At 38.7% G+C, this 17,412-nt stretch overlaps 1 protein-coding gene across 2 annotated transcripts in view; it reads right to left on the reverse strand.

Moving 5' to 3' along the window:
• Positions 1-17,399, reverse strand: part of DHX9 (DExH-box helicase 9) — a 28,598-nt gene extending 11,199 nt beyond the window's left edge. The window contains exons 1-19 of one of the 2 annotated variants that reach the window (XM_075507854.1): positions 17,169-17,399; positions 15,200-15,340; positions 13,819-13,930; positions 13,436-13,536; positions 12,891-13,036; positions 9,669-9,715; positions 8,863-8,999; positions 8,157-8,246; positions 7,900-8,061; positions 6,457-6,534; positions 5,941-6,132; positions 5,289-5,430; positions 4,672-4,754; positions 3,296-3,452; positions 2,549-2,649; positions 1,505-1,718; positions 1,213-1,307; positions 949-1,022; positions 126-278 (exon numbers count right to left, since the gene is read on the reverse strand). In XM_075507854.1, coding sequence (XP_075363969.1) covers positions 126-278; positions 949-1,022; positions 1,213-1,307; positions 1,505-1,718; positions 2,549-2,649; positions 3,296-3,452; positions 4,672-4,754; positions 5,289-5,430; positions 5,941-6,132; positions 6,457-6,534; positions 7,900-8,061; positions 8,157-8,246; positions 8,863-8,999; positions 9,669-9,715; positions 12,891-13,036; positions 13,436-13,536; positions 13,819-13,930; positions 15,200-15,340; positions 17,169-17,279 — 2,336 coding nt within the window. In that variant the 5' untranslated portion in view covers positions 17,280-17,399. Of the gene's footprint in view, positions 1-125; positions 279-948; positions 1,023-1,212; positions 1,308-1,504; positions 1,719-2,548; positions 2,650-3,295; positions 3,453-4,671; positions 4,755-5,288; positions 5,431-5,940; positions 6,133-6,456; positions 6,535-7,899; positions 8,062-8,156; positions 8,247-8,862; positions 9,000-9,668; positions 9,716-10,746; positions 10,876-12,890; positions 13,037-13,435; positions 13,537-13,818; positions 13,931-15,199; positions 15,341-17,168 lie in introns of those variants that run through there. The other variant, XM_075507855.1, reaches the window with a different exon arrangement.
• Between the last annotated feature and the right edge of the window lie 13 nt (positions 17,400-17,412).

Consider the following 17,412-nt stretch of genomic DNA (forward strand, 5'->3'; position numbering starts at 1 on the left):
ACTGACTACATGCATCTCCTGCTCGTGCTTTCTGAAATTATTTCCCCAGTTTGACCAGAAATAGCATTCAACAGTCCTGGGAGAAGTCTCTGAGGTTATTTTATTTCTAAAGAGCACAGCCTCACCTTTCAAAGCGAGCTCTGCTGCACAAATGAAAACAAAATCCAGCACGCACACGTCCAGCTCTTCCTTTCCGCTGCTCCAAATTAGTTTTTGATGCCCAGACTGTGGCATAGTTTGTCATATTATTATGAGCAGTGAACAGCTTCACTTTTTGTCTGTTAGAAAAAAAAAAAAAAAAAAACAAAAAATCTTAAGATTAGACATTCTTCATCGTAAGTCCTGCCAAATCAGTTCTTATTTTATTCCTTGCAGCCACACTGCTTTTAAGCAGCAAACCACCCCTGTTTGACTAGCTAAGCTTTGGCTAGTTAGCCATCCATCTGGAATCTAAAGCATCATACTCTTTATAAAGCAGTGCCCCAAGCTATATACAGAATGAAGTTTTCACGACTGTCTCAAAAGCTTAAAGTTCTCATGCAATTAATGAGATCCCTATGTGTAATTTGCTCAGAGAACATGCATAGCAAGACAGGATCTGTAACAGACTATAAAAATCTTCCTATTTTCCATCAGCTATACACTGAGTGTTTGTAACATTCATTTGGCAGATGACATATTTCAAATACGCATGGAGACCCAGTGACACCTCACATGAATAGTGCCAGGATGAATGCAGCTGACCAAAACCAGCCCACTGAAATGCCAGTGTGGTTTGTAACTGTGTTGAACAGCTAAAGACAATGCAAATTTGTCTTGAGTGAGTTAGAGTCCTCAAATTCAGCTCTGTGAGTATGGGAACACAAGGCAGTTCTGTGTGTTCAGAAAATCTTTTTTGCATTCCAAAGGATAGGATTTACAAAACAAAAAGCTACTTCATGAACTCACTTGCAGGAGTCTATAACATAGACCACATCATTGATGGTAATGCTAGTCTCAGCAATGCTGGTAGATAAAATAACCTAAAAAAACAGGAAATGCATATTGAAATATATTTGGTCAGAAAAAGTTAAGGATGGACTGCAAGATAAACTACATTAGCTGCTGCAAGATAAACTACATAACCCCTATTAAAAAAAAGTCAGCAATACATTCCACAAAAGCACAACAGAACAAAGCGTGTTACACTGCACAAACAGAAGGCTCTCGTACTTTTGTTACTCCAGGAGGCACAGGATCAAACACTCGACGTTGTTCCTCCAGAGGAATTTGTGAATGCAGAGGTAAAATTCTATACTGGTGGCCTCCTACAACATGAATACAAGAAGGTCAGTAACTATTACTGCGTAAATCTCATTTTTTCTTTGCACAACATAATCATTTCTACCCATTCATTCTCAAGACAAATCAATCCCACTCCCACTCAGCTAACCCTCATCTTTACACAGTCAGCAGTTTCCTTTGGAAAAGGAGATGAAATATAATAGAACACAGTTGCTTGTACCAAAGCGTGGATTCATTTCCAGATGCTTCTGCATTGTATATATCAAGTTCCAGCCAGGCAAGAAAACAAGTACAGCTCCTGGGACATTCAGGGTCTTGATATAAATTAGCAGGGCCTCAATGAGTTCAAAAGAAGTTTCTTTCTCATTCAGTTGAGCCATGGAGTGCTTTGTTTCTGGGCCATATTCATCACTGCAAATAAGGTTGCAATTGGCCTACAAAAAAACCCAAAACAACAACAAAAAAAAACAAACCACAAAATAAATCATATAAATTAATTTACTCAACCTGTGGAGACTGGCTGGCCAGGCAAACAGGAAAGAGAGATGTGTGCATAGGGAAGACAATCTCAGGCACAGCTCACAGAATGACTCACAATAAGCAGTTCAAGTCCTGCTTCCCCAGCTTTCTAATACAAGAATGGAATTATAATTCCATTGCATTGAGTTAGAACTCAATACAAATTTGCAGCAGGAAGCTATCAAACTAATTTAACTTCAATTCAGATGAATGAGGATAACGTCATAAGAAGAAAATGCTTCTCTCAAGAAAAACTAATCATTTTTTAAAATTCCAAATAACTGACCTAAACAGTAGTTTCAGACCTACAAATTAAAAGCTGTATCATGAAAGTGACAGTTTCTTGACAACGTACATAAGCACTAATAACATCAACTGCAAGAGAAGAAGGGAGAGAATCTAAATTTTTACCCTTAAAAGGTATCACCAAGCTCATATTTCTGTATCTATTTCTTCTTCCAAGGTCACCAATGTTTTCACTTTTAAAAGCATTTCAGTTCTATCTTTAATGAGAAGCAGGCTGACAAAACATGAGAATTTTAGCTTCAACAAAAAAAGAAATTCTTCAGTTTCCAAGGTCAATGAGAAAATTCAATTCTATTTCTGAAGTTAACAGCAATCTTGGATATTAAAAATATGAAAGCTGCTAAAAATGTGTAAGTTCAACAATGCTGAATGAATTACACTTGAGCTAGAGTCCTAACTGGCACTTGTTTAATTTTTCATAATAAACAGTTAAACATACATCATCATCTTCACCACTTTCTTCATCCTTCTCTTTCTTCTTCTTTTCCTTGGGTGGAGGAATGAACTGAGTCATTTGAATGCAATCTTCCAGAAAATAATCTGCAAGGACAGACAAGCATTGGTTATCAAGACTGACCACTAGAAGCCTGTGTAAGGGAACACAATTCTTTTTATCATCTCTCAAGATTCTCCTGATATAATCATGATGTTTCAGAGTATGAAGCCAAGATTGGAAAAAACTCCTTGGCTGTCAGCTAGGGTATGAGAATTATTCCCACACTATTCCAATGATTATTCCTCTATCCAATATATTTCCATGTAATTTTTTACTGGGTTGTTTGTTTGTTTTTAATACTGGCTCATCTGAAGCTATTTCCATTATTCCAAATATCACAGACAACTGATCTGAAACACCACAACTTGACTATTATTATCTCATTCTCCAATGGAAACTATCCCAAGTGGTAGTGTTTTAGGGTGGTGGGGTTTTGTGTTGTGGGGTTTGTTTGCTGGGTTTTTTTGGGGGGTGGAAGGTAGTATTGTTTGCTTGTTTGGTTTTGTTTTTAAACCAAATGGTGCCGTGAAATGATTCAGTATTACTGACTTCTTTGCCCAGGGTAAGCCACACCTGTTAAGACATGAAAATCCAAAAGAAACGTGTATCTTTCCATACCCATAATCTTAAAGCATATGACTGATAAAATAAAAACTAAAGCAGTTCCTGAAAGTTCAATCAACAGTTTACCTTGGACAGGGTAGGTTCTACCAAAGACCTCAACGATAGGACAGTTGAAGAAGTATTCACAAAACATACTAGTATCAATGGTGGCAGACATGAGGATAACCCTGATTTCAGGATATGCCTGAACTACATCTCGCAGCACCACCAACAGAAAGTCAGTCTGTATATAAAGAGAATAACAGCATCATTAATTTCCTACCCATAAGAAGCAACATCTTCCCAAGAGTCCAGAAAGAATTACACAGACATATACATTTACCAAGTGGGAGCTTTGCTGGGCAAGAGAAGTAAAAATTATCACAATGATATTTCCTATAACCAGAAACCATTGTCAGTGCTTTATTTTGCAAAAACTGCAATTCCTGGGATAAATGAATTTTAGGATTTTCAGTGTAAAGAAGAGTTATTCTTTTATCAGAATGAAACAAACTAAAGAAAAGAATTCAAAAATAGTTTGCTTCCTTCCTAAGAATACATTACAACCTAAGGTCTTTTTAAACTTGGTTTACATATAAAGTAACTATAGTTTATAAATAAATAGAAATGACTCAGTGCAATTGTGTGCAAAGTTTTATAGTTCTATTTAAACATGACATTTATTTAGTTTTGCCATGCAGTTAGGCAGGCCCTTAGTTCAACAGATAAAATTCCAATCTCATTCAAAATTTGAAAACTTATTATTTTACACCATTAATACAAACTTAATAGATGAAGAGATCAGTAAAATCTGCATTGTAATTCCATCTAAACGAGTCCCCAGATTCTGTCAAAACAAGTTTAAACAGTATGTCAGAACTTAGCAATGTCTCTCACTCTTGGTGTGGCAAAGCTGAAAACTATACAGAAGAATCAAGGGGAGATAAAACATTCCCCATTTCTTAAGTTACATACAATCCCTCCCCAATTCTATTTTCAACTTGTTGCATTTTGTTTCGTGTCAAAACCAAATTGAAATGTGTCACTACCAAGATGGCAGCTTCTGTAAATACCACTGCTGTTCCTTTACAGTAATACAACATTGTCAGTAGTAAAAGCACTCCAAAATAAAAGTGACATTCGACATGCTCCCACATTTGGACAAGAAGTGCTTGTACCATGGTGTTCTATTTTCCAGAGAGGACCAGGACATAGAAGGAGATCCTAACAGGCAGAAGAGATAGGGCAGCAAGTACGTACAAGTCCTTGCTCTTTTAATCAGGTAAGGAGTAATTAAGAGAAGACTTTCTAAAAATCTTATTGAAGATGAAAAACTCACATATATGGCAATTAGTAGAATGCAGTTTCCTTTCACATGGTTACTATTACACAAGAACACATGCAAAAGTTAAACAGAACAGAAGCACAGAGAGAAATAGGGTTGTAATCACCAGCTTACTCACATTAATGTCTCTCTCATGGATCTCATCAACAATAACATGACTAATGCCACGGATCCCAGCCTCCACCTTTCTCAGAAAAACACCTTAAACAGACATAGTAGTTAAATGTTCATGGAGGTAACAGCTCAGTCTTCCCCACCCCCCCGCCCCACCTCATTTCATCAAGAACAGTTGTACTGGTTTAAAAATCAAGAAGTGTGCAGGCTGCCCAGCGCCTTTTACAGCCCCATCTCTAATTGCCATGCTTTCATTTGTACAAGTGATGGGGAGGGTATAAAGTATTACTACTAGAAAGACTCTTCCTTCTTTCCCACCCAATACTGCTCCCCCTTCTGTCTTTCAAGGACAATCAATATATGGCAATTTTATCTCTTCAGGAGATTATTTCTGTGTGGTATTAGACCTGTATTATCATACTTCTAAACAATAATCTTAATCTTTCTCTGCATAACAGTATGTCAGCAAACTTAACTTACTCTATTAAAAAAAAAAGTTGATAATCTTTTAAACAGATTTTCTAAAAATTTTAATGTAACCATGTTTCTGCTTTTGCTGCTAACTCAAACAATTCAGACCCATAATTAATAAGCTCCAAACATAAACAAAACAATACAGACCTACAGTGCAGAACATCACACTGGCATGTGGCCGAGGAAGCACAGATTCAAATCGCACACTGTATCCACAGCTTTGCCCAGGTTGTTCTCCTCTCTCATATGACACACGCTCTGCTACAGAAACTGCACTAATCCTCCGAGGCTGAGGGATGAAAATGTTTTCTCCAACTTAATGATAAAGTTTTATAAGTTTATCAGAACACTACCAAAACCAAGAAAGTAAATTATAAAAGCTATAGGTGTCCTGTCCTAAGATTTCTTTACAGAGTACTCATTAAACAGTAATACGTGTAACGGCAGGCTTTTTTCTTCTGAAATGGTCAATTCTGCACATAAAATTACAGAGGAGGGATACAAGGATATACAGGAACTACCAGCTGGCATTTGCCAAATCATTTCCCCTCAATCTGCCAAAAAGTTTTCACCTGGGCAAGGTACAAGCTAGATTATCCCAACTGTACATACATGCAAGAATAACACTCCAAATGAAAATACACATGATGTTGAGGTTTCTCCTATATGTAGTACTGAGGAGATACTTTTATGAACAATATCCTGTAATGATAATCAGATTTCTCAACACATCTTAATGGGCAATTTTTAGCATCCAATCACAAAACTCAAGTGGTTGCATTTGTAACATATTCCTCACCTGTGTCACTACTATGTTGCACTCTGCAGCTCTGTTGGTTTTGATGTATTCATCCAGGATGTACTGTGGCACTTGTGTGGTTTTGCCACAACCAGTAGCACCACGAATTACAACAACAGAATTGTGGCAGATCGCATCCAGAATTTCACTTTCAAAATTCTTCACAGGTAAGGCCTCTCTGTCCTGTTGGATCTGGAAAAAAACCCAGCACATTTCCAAAAATCTCCAAAAATCAGTCCATTCTGCTCCACATTCATACTTTGTCTCACTCTCCTACACAGGTTTCACTTACACAACGGAAAAACTGTGTAAGAACAAATCATAGTTTGTATTTTTTCCTTACACAGCGCAACACATCCCCACATCCATCCCAGTGTAACATCCAGCACTTCTGAAAACTTGGTGCGTATTACTACTGAAATCCAGTCTTACACACTTTGTATACGGTATGTTCAACCTCTTTTGAAAAAGAAAAAGATTAGCGCAAGCACACCATGTCACAGGAAACGCACTTACCCTTTGTAATTCTTGATCCTGCTTCAAACGGTACATGAAATCACTTTTCAAATCCATGCTTATTTGCTCTGGGGTGAGCTGCAAAGACAAGACATTGTTCAGAGGCTTTTTGACTCCTCTGCTTACCTATATCATAACTTCAATATAAAATCAGTCACACCAACATAATGATTCCAAATATCAGTAATGGATCATTTCCTACATAATTCCCTGAAATCAGTTATGCTTATGAGCTATTCTATTGCATTCATTCCAGTCTGTTAAAATTAAATGGCCATCCTCAAAGAAGTTTCTCAGAAAGATCCAATATACTGAAAAAGAATGATTGTTTAAATGTAAATACTTCAACTACTTGAGAAACACACTCTATTCAGCAGTAAGCCAACAAGATACTTAGATGATCATTCAGACAGGAGTTTTTAATGTACGGAATGAGATAATGTAAGCACATAACCACCCACAGAACAGTAGGTGAAAAGGGAAAAGTGAGCAGAGAGAGAAATTTATCAGGCAATTCTTGTATTTCAACTAAGAAAGAATTCTAAAGAGATTAAAATTTGTTACCAAAGGGCTAATTGGTTTCACTGAAAATAAGTTAGCTGCACCACGACTAGCACATAGAAATCCTAATGAGATTTGAAGCCAGCTCAATTTGCAATGTCCGTAAATACATTGATTATGTGTTTTAAGCAGCAACACTCAAATTTACATCAGTTCCATATTTTTTAAATCAATATATAATGATCATTGTTAAATTAATGTCATTTATCGAAAAAACCTGCCATTGAAAGTAGTATTAAATTATTATTTAGGTCATAAGTATTCTGGTTCCCTGTTGTACGAAACTGAAGTTCCTGCCCTGAGAGTCTTTTCTGACCAGGTTATACCAGTGGCTAAATTATGCCTCTGAACTTGGCAACCTAGTATTTATTCCCTTCTTCCTCATTTTATCATGCCACATTGCTGCTTTTCATTTGTTCTGTGGTGAATGGGACTGGAAATGACAAAAAAAGCAAGCAGGCTGATTGTGTAGTGACACCAGCTGGGAGCACTTTCTCCTCCCAGAAAAGAAAGTCCTAGCATGGAAATATGGGAAAGAGAGGCTAGCGAATTATAAATTGCATGCCCTTATGCTTACCTTGTAATTTCAATTATAACTTTGTATGGGCTGCACAACAGCAGGCAAAAAGTGAAACAAAGCAAAGAATTGGGACATCCAAGACACTGCTGCTCAAGAACCTAATAAAACATGAAGTAAATACAAAGAACTCCTACCAATGAAAAGACTCCCTTCCTCCAGGTCAAGAAGGGAAGAAATTTTATCAGTGGACTGTTTTCTCCTTTGAAATAGCTCATACTTTAAATCCTAGGGGAAAAAAGCATTTAAAAGTTCTGGAAGCATGGGGAAAACAAACAATAAATCAATTATTTAAGCTATCTTACATTTGCCAGAGGACCCTCATCAATATTGCAGCTGGTCCAAGGGTTCCAGTTGGAATGAGGTGGTGACCATGGAACCACTCCCACATGATTTTGTCTCTGCGATGGTTCAAAATGGGCCAACTTTCCAACATTAATCAGAACTGGATTACTGGGATCTTCAGGCTATAAATCCAAAAGCAAAGTCAGCAAAGAAAGATAAAAGTATTAAACAAGCAGGCCTGATGTTAAATACTGGAGTACCTGAACCACACACTCACCAAAGGCACAATCTCCAGAGACAGTTCCCGTACAGTGTTTTGCAGCTGATTTTCTAAGTCAGAAGACAGCGACACCTCATAGGGTTCCACCTATTAAAGGTTTAAAAACTACATGTTGATATACACAAAAAGACAGACAATGGAAGTCAGAACTGCAGGCTACCAGAGACTACACTGAACCATCAAACAGTTCCTAGTGAAATGAGACCAAAGAGTACCATCAGTTCAAAATTCACATTCTTGAAACATTTTGCTGACTTTTCACCCAACAAGAATGTGTAGAATATTTTTAAATATCTGAGTTTAATTTCAGAGGAAAACATTCCCAAGCTTGTAACCAAATACCAAAAAAATGCTAATGTGCCAGAGAATGAAACAAAATAGCCAAGAATTGTATGTAGCATAAACATAAATCTTTAAGTTTCTAGAAAATTTATACTGAAAAAAGCATTTGTTACAAATGCTATTTCATTTAATATGCTATAAAACTAGTTTACTGCTCCATTCACATACACACGCAGTTATATTTCTGATCCAAATCACTGGCCAGACCAGAAACAGTTGCTGATCTAAAGAATCAAAATTATTATTAACTCATTAGCTGTTAAATATTGAGAGCAAACTCTAATTCACTCATCCTTGTAAGAGAGTGCTTGTGTGTTATTAAAGTGAAAACAACAATTTCTGACCCTTCTACCAAACTCACCAATTCTCCTTCTTTTTTCTTTGTCTGTCCAGAATAAGGTTCTATGACACCAAGATGGTAGAGCTGTCTAACCAACGAAAGGGCACAGGACTGTGCTGCCAGCTTTTTGTTTGATCCATGCTCACGACTGAAAATCCCTGCAGCACACAAAGTTCAGAGCTGTAGTAGCTGATGAGTCAAACAGCTTCCACAGAAGATACTACTCTGAAATGGGCTTTGCGATTGTTCACACAGGCCAGGTTTCAGGGAAAGAGTCTCAAATCTTGATAAATCCAGAGTTCCAACATAAAATTCAACCATGGCCCTTCATCAGCTGACTCACACTAGCTGTGTAATGTTACTTACTGACTTCCTGGGGAACTTCTGTAATTTTTTTTCTTCATTCTGTGTCTAAGGAAGTATGATTATCGTATACCACCCAGCAACATCATACAAATTTCACAGCAAGCTCTACGTAAATGGGTATGGTATGGACAGCATGCCCATTGCCTGTGAACGTATTAGACACCTGCATTTCTCAGATATGTGAAGAACTAGTAATTAAGACAAACAAAACCTACCATATCTCACAAGCATTTCTTTGTGCTGAGAAAAAAGATTAGTGGAAGCATGCAATGGACAAGCAGTAGAACGCAACAAGCACAGCACACAGAAAAAAGATTTCCTGTCAGGAAATAAACATGAACCTTCACCTCTAGAAGAGGTTCCAACACATAACTTTAAAAGTCTGTACCCACAAGTATGACCTATTCCTCTGTACCAACACCCATCTCTTGCTAAGGTCAAAAATAAATAGGAGCACTTACTTCTGCCCAGCTGCTTCACATAAATGTTCATTTCTGCAATAAAGCTCCTGTAAGAGAAAGAACGAACACAAAGGTACAATTATCAATAGCTGACACTGACACTGCAAAAATAGCCACTCTTTCCAATTTTTCTAGGCAAAGATCTGTGTCCTCAGTCAAGAGACTCTCAACTCATCAATGGCCAAGGTAAAATATTAGTGGTTTTAGTCACTTTAACCCCAAGTTAGTAGGCAACAGACTTGCCATCAATAGAAACAGTAGGTCTTTTAAGAAGAGTCCTGCAAATGCCACCGTTCAGCATTGAAATTTAAAGCCACATTATTAGGAAATACGCTCTGAACTAAGTTTAAGGCAACAATTATAAAGCAGATAGCATGTTAATGTAACACTAACATGCATCCCACTGTACCGTTAACTGTATCCCACATTACGCTCATGTAACCCACTAGTAGCCTGGGTTTATTAACTCGGATCCAACACTTAATGCAGCTACCCTGTCTTTTGCCACACATTTGGCCAGCTCAGACCACAGACAAAACTAAACCAGGTCATTTTGTCAGAGACCATTAAACATATCTGCACAGAAGGAGATAGAATACTTGAATTTTCATGAAGCTCTTATTGCCATACTCTGGGAACAGCATATAGTCAAAAGTAAATGCGCAGCAAATGTAACAGTTTGCCTAGTAGGCATGTAACCAGTTCATTTAAAGGTCAACTGGTATATTAATTTAGGCTTAAAAAAATGAGAAAGACATATGTCAACAGAGGATGATAGAAACCAAGATCCATGGTTTTAAGAATCACAAACCTAACCATGTATTCGCAAGTATTAAAAACAAAAGCCAAATTCTTATAAGACAGGATTTAAACTGGCAAATGTGATTCAAGATGTATGACTGGGCTTTATTAGACTGAGATCCTCTTTGAAAACTATGCCTTGGTACTTCCACAGCTGCAGGCAGAGCCTTGCATCTGTGTCCTTCATTTCTTGCTGTAAACAAACAAACAAAAAAAGGTTAAGTGAGGAATTTAAATTTCAAGTCAGAACTCCTTCCTGTACTACTAGTGAACTGACCTTCAGGCACAGTGGCTTCATGGGTCAAAGGCCACTGGCTTTCAGGGACACAACAGCCAACTAAGGGACCGATGACAGTATGTTTCTCAGCCAGGCCTATAGTCAGCATTCAATCTCATTCTCCTCCACCTAAGGGGAGAACAGCAACACCAGAAATCAGTTTGCAGCAGAATCCCACGTGATTGTTTAGTACAGCCTCAGCAGCCCATGTGTGAACCCGCACAGATCTTTGGTGTCGCCCACTGCTACCATCTTCAGCAGGAACACAAGGAGGCAAAGGCATCCCACGCTACCAATGGAATCCCAAAAGAGAAAAGCCACATCCCATCCCTTAATATTTAGTTCATACTTTGTGTATTAGGAGAGCCATGTTTATATTTATCATTTATACTCTCCCATCGTAATTAAAACAAAGTTTCCAAATCCAAATTTTTCAGCTAAGTTCTTATACCATGTGACTATGATTAATTGACAACAAAAATACATTTCTCCTTTAAAAACCTCTGAGAGCAAGGCTGACATTTCTGTTATAAAGACCATTACTTAAAAAAAAAAATCAGATGGGTAAGATACATGGCAACTGGTATTTCTTAAAAAAAAAACAAAAAACCCCCCCAAAACCAAAACCAAACTATATTACTGTCCTCAAAGCTCCAAAAACATCTGAAATTATTCCTTTCCTGTTATAAATACCAAAAGGATTAAATTCAATAGTTTGCCCTCTCTCAATGAATGCTAGAAGACATTAGGATTATTGCATGCCTATCCGATCTGTTGCAGCAGATAGCTAGTTCCCCCTTCTGCCATTCGATCCAGGGCAATTCACACAAGCTTTCCTGGATGTATTAAATACGAAACTCTGAAATGCTCTCCGGAACAACAGTAAGTGGGCTGAGAAACATACTGTCATCTATGGCCACCTCATTCTGCTCAAGATTATATGCATTTAAATACATGGGGTTTAATGCTTTTACCTGCAGAAGGCATAACAAAATGAGCTGCACAAATAATCTGCAAGTTACAGAATAAAAGAAGTGCTCAAGTACTACATCTGCAACAAGCATATTTAAAATTCCTAGTACTGTACAAACTAATTTTTTATGTTTCTTATTTTAAGGGAAAGAAATGTCCTTGCTTGAAAACATATATGGAGATGAAGTGACTTGAAGATAGGTTTTAGATGAGAATTTAGAACTTTCTGACACCAATACACACATTTTTGATGTTCTAAATGCTTTTAAGACTTAACAACAAAAGAATACCAGAAGTCCTGCAAGTGAGACTCTCATGGAAGACTGCAATAAGAAAATTCACTTGTCTTTCTAAAAAAAGTAACTCTCATAGAAAACAAATTTCTATAATGCAAAAAAACCCCAAAACCCAACAACAAGAATTCAGCAGCAGCAGCATGCTGTTGTTTCTGACCACAAAACATAATTACATTTCACAAGAAATAATACAATGTCCTGAAGTTTTGATGATTTGTAAAGACTATTCCAAACAGGGGTAAAAAATCAAAACTGTCAATTCTTTATGCACAATCTGTTACACGTTTTTTTCATTTGGGAGAAGCACATATAAATTTTCTGATGGAACAGGCAGAAAGTCAAAAAAGAGTAATACCCAGCTGGTTTCAACTGAAATTTAAGACCCTTAAAACTCCTTCGGGAATATTCTGCCAAACTAATTTTTCCAGTAGAAGATTCTGCTGCGAAAACAGTTAATTATAATAAAAATATAAATAAAATGTCCTTAAAGCACATTTCTACATAAGCAAATGTAAGCACATGTAAGATTTACTCAAAACAGACAAAGGCAACTACAGTCATACAAACAATGTCCACAAGCAGTTGAGCACTCTTTCCACTCAGAATGACACCTCAACAGTTAGCTAGAGCACAGCAATCATTTTAAAAGCTGCACACCCATGAAAAACATTAGACAGAAATTTCTTCAGAGTCAGTCAGATCTCGGCACCAAGGCTCATCACCCCCATTTCAAGATTTAGGGATGTTGTTGGTCCTGGTAAAGAACACGGCTTTCTCAAATGGCACTGTGGAGCACTGCAAATAAGTGTGATTAGCCACTGTCACCGAAAATATTTCTAACCCTTCATACACAGAAGGTGACTAAAACTACCAAACCTGTTGTGATCAGGCCCCATTTCAGTGTATTTATATTCTTCCTGAATCTTCTCCTTTTGGAAAAACTGGTTCAGACGTGCCTTGGCATTTTCCAAGGTCCAATTCCCGTGAAGATCAGCATTTAAGTCCACTTCTGACTCCGAGGTCTAATATTGGAAAAAAGTATAATTTACTGGTTTCTAATAGATTTCAGTTTCAAACATTCTTACAACAAGTCTTTGAAATAACTTGTCTAGATGCTATAAAATAATTAAGACATTACAGAAAATACTAAGAAGTCCTCAGTATTTCCTTATTTTCACAACAAAATGTCTATACAAACAATTGGATATTCACAGTATCCAGAGCAATTTATTTTGTTCTTAGCTTAAACAAGTTACCTTTGTTAAAAGTCAGCAGGTAAAACTGCAGCTTAAGTTAAAACCAACAGCAAAATATCAAACAAAAACTTCAAGCTTGATTATAAATGCTAATAACAAATGAAAGGGAGTGAAAGATACCTATTTAAGAACAAAAGTAAAGGAGAATTACATAGAATGACTTACTGCCTGCACTTCTTGCTCCTCTCTCTTTGAATAGTAATCTTCCAAATTTGCACCCTGATCCCACTGAGCTCCATGATTGCCACAGTTTCCAGGTGCTGCACCTGGGCCACTGCCTACCACATGGGAAAAAAACAAACAAACAAACAAATAACTCTCCCAAAACATGTTCTTAGCAATGGAGAGGTATTGCCTGGAAATCTCAACAGGACATGACCAGTCCCTCAGATCTCATGCAGTCATTCACACCTCTGCCTCAAAACTACAATGACTTCTAACTGTCTTCTGTCTGCAGAATTATGCTATTTGGGAGAAAAAAACCCGCCCAAATCTATACGCATATATTACATCCACATACATGTAAATTACAGTTTTCACAGTCTTACCTATTTCAGCCTCTATAATCAAATGTGGAGGAAGAGGTCCACCCAAAGTAGAACTGGAACTAGTAACATCTCTAGCTGCTTCACGTCCATCAGGGGTATCACCAGCTGCTGGCTAGGAAAGAGAATGAAGGGAAGTATCAGCACGTTAGTACAGAATAAGTCTTTTCACTATTTAGCTAGAAAACTGTTCAGGCAGTTTAAGAAGCTCATGCATCACTGTGCAATAGTTACCCCCAGTAGTAACCCCCAATAGTAACACCCTTTTAAAAACTGAAAGGAATACAATTTCTGAATATTTGGCTTTTTGTGGGTGTTCTATAACAAGATTTCCAACCAACAAGTAGCCTGACTTTAGTTCAGCAATTATAAAATCAACGGTTTCAGCACCCAGGATAAAATAACAGATACCAGTCCCTATCATAGATTCAAGGGAACTCAAATATATTTTATGAACACACAAAAAAAACACTGTAAGAAAACATTAATACCCTTAGGAAATGACAAAATTATGGTTAATCACTACAGTTTGAATTCTTCCCTTTTTGACATGTGTACATTTAGCTAACTGATCACACTACCCCTGCTTTATTCAAGATACAGAACATGCTATCCCTTTCTAGGATCTAGCCATGCAACACATTGCATTGCCATGAAACTAACTGGTACATCAGAAACAATATAGGTCCTGTTACCATAAGGCTTCACCTAGGCTAACGAGGCAGGGATACTGCTTCCACTGATCAAACTATGTATCTTATACAGATATATCCTTAATGAGGCACTAGAAAAAGACTCTTCCGACATATTAAATGTAGCTTCATGCTTTATTTACTGTTCTCTAAAATTGCTGTAAAGATAGTTACCTTCCTCCTCAGCTTTTATGTGATAGTCATTGCTGATGCTTGCATGGTTCATAAAACATCATAAAAAGCAGTGATCCTATTACACATGAGGAGCTAAGGCAGAAAGCATTTACGGTTTAAAAAAAGCCAAATTTTCAATGTCTGGTTTGAGTTGTGATTTTTTCTTTTAAAGTACACAGTATTATATATCATAACATGCATTGAAAACAATTCACAGTGTCAGGTGTGAGGATTCAGCACAGTATTCATTATTCAAGTCAGGCTGCACCTTACAGGGATTCTGAATTCTCTCCAGCCTCATCAGTTATGCAGACCAACATGCAGCTGTTTTTACCAGATCAGCCTACAACATTCACTGTGTATATTCCAGCTTTCCAGTAAGTGCAAGCCAAAGTCCTGCACTTTCAGTCTTCTTCACTGCACAGGGGTGCCAGACTGAACTCCAGGGATGAAATGCAACTGGATGCACAGCACTGGAATTAAAGATTAGCCTTTAGTAAGGAGAAAGAGCAGCTTACTCCAAAAGCAGGAATTTCGTCTCTCTTCATTTCATTCACCCGAACCAAGTAATTGACAAAGTCTCGAGCAGCGTTGCTCTGCGCATCTTTCTTGTTAGTGGAATTGCCCATGCCAATGTAGTTAAAGCCTTCCACTCGAACCTGCAAATAAAATTACAGATCTGTGGCGCGTACAAGTGAAAGGGTCTTGACAACCAATAATACTGAAACACCAAATATCAGTTGCTAATATGTACAGGAGAAATATTATTACTAAGTATTGTTACATATCATTATACATATATATATATTTCTGTAGGTTTTGAATGTATACTTTATACCTATTAAAGAAAACACCCACAGTCCATTCTCAGAGAGCATGAGTGTTTCCCAAAACCTTGTTGAAGAAATGAATCCATGTAGGAAGGGATTCTACCAACACACAGCAGCAAACGCTGCCCAGGTTCACCTTCCTCAATCTTAATCCCAAACCCTCAGACAGCAAGGAGGCTTGTGTGTCCTCTACCGTAGGTCCACGTTATTACAGCTAGCAAGATGCAAGGTATTTCATAAACTTAGACACAAGCTTTTGAACAGCAATTTTATATCCTGCCAGCTTGCCTGACAGGCTGCTGCAAAACTTGATCACAGGAAATTTATTCAAAATTCAGACTAATCAGATATTTTACACCTGCAACCACTGCCCCTCATCTTAAAGTTATTTTCTTTTTTTCACATTTACAGTCAGCAATTCCATTTCATTTCAGCTTCACTTGGATAGACCACTTAGGCATTTCTGATTTCCACTCTTCACTCTGCTGACCATGTAAACAGCTTTTACTATAGCTAGTTTTTCTTCTTAAAAAACAACTAAGCAGACTTGCATATAACATTCCAGCTAGCCCAAATGAGAATTTTGCACAACATTGCTAATGCTAGACTGCAGTTGCCTTCAGTGCTGAATCACACTGGTGGCCAATACCCATTTTCTCATCAAACAACATACTTTGTTAGTATTCTGCTTAAGAGGTTCCAAATAATGAGCTTCCACTTTCAGCATCGACGAGGAGTCCACCAGCACAACAGTATCACCAACCAAATAGTAACTGTACTGGATTCACAACCATCGCACCACACTGTGAAAATCAGTGAATGTTTTAGTGACATCTATCCCTTCATCTGTTAAATTTCTACGGATGCTGACAGGGCATCAACATACAAAACAGAGAACGGTTCAACAATGTAACTGTCCATACAACCGCTTCACCTGAGCAATGCTCAATCTTGGTTACAATATCTTTAAAATTGGTTTAGCATCACTGTGCTTTTCAGTTTTGTTATTGGCGGGGAAGATGAATGGGGGAGGAAGGGCGTAACAACAAATTCTAGGTGTTTAGTGCAAATCTATGGCATTGCTTATGAACTAGCCCGTTCTGCACGTGGCCTCGCGCTTAGCGTCAGCTCCTTCTCAGAGCCAAGCTGAATTCAAAGCTCCCTGCTGGCACATCCACAATGTCTGGAGCCAGGAACAGAGCAACAGTATAACAGCACACAGAGTAGCAGCCAATCCAACAGGAATTTTGAAATACATCTCAACTCAAGTTCAGCAGACGATCAAAGTTTTTATGCAGGTGACACACAGTACCCCTTGCTGACAATTTTAGGGTCAGCAAGAAGGGTCACACATGCGGTGTAAACACATGCGGTGTAAACACACGCATCACCCTCACGAAAATCGACTCCTTTTTATTTTAAGAGATTTGTACCAGGCTGCTTTACTCTCATAGACCCACTAAGTGCATTTTACACCAAGCACAAGAAGCCTGGATGCTTTGCCCGCGGAACGGCCAAACCCGGGCCCCCGCAAGCGCTCCTTTCGCCCTCGGCTTCCAGCGCCCTCCCACCGAGGGCCCGGCAGACCCCAGACCCCCGGCAGGCCCCCGACCCCCGGCCCTCCCCGGGGGCGCCGGCGAGGCAGCAGGGCCCGCACCTCGCAGAGGAAGGTCTGCCGGCTCCGGCCGCCGCCGGCCCGGATCTCGTAGGCCGGCGTCACCCTCCTCCTCCCGCACCAGGCGTATAGGTAGTTCTTCACGTCCCCCATGGCTCCGGCCGGGGAGGGGGGGTGGGGGGGCTCCGGCCGGGCCGCGGCTCGCCCGTTCCTCCCGTCGCCAGCCTAGCGGCGGGCAGCACCGCCTTCCCGCGCCTCACGGCGACAACCGCGCATGCGCGGCGAC

This window comes from Mycteria americana, chromosome 7 (genome assembly GCF_035582795.1).
Source record: "Mycteria americana isolate JAX WOST 10 ecotype Jacksonville Zoo and Gardens chromosome 7, USCA_MyAme_1.0, whole genome shotgun sequence".
Classification (NCBI taxonomy): Eukaryota; Metazoa; Chordata; class Aves; order Ciconiiformes; family Ciconiidae; genus Mycteria; species Mycteria americana.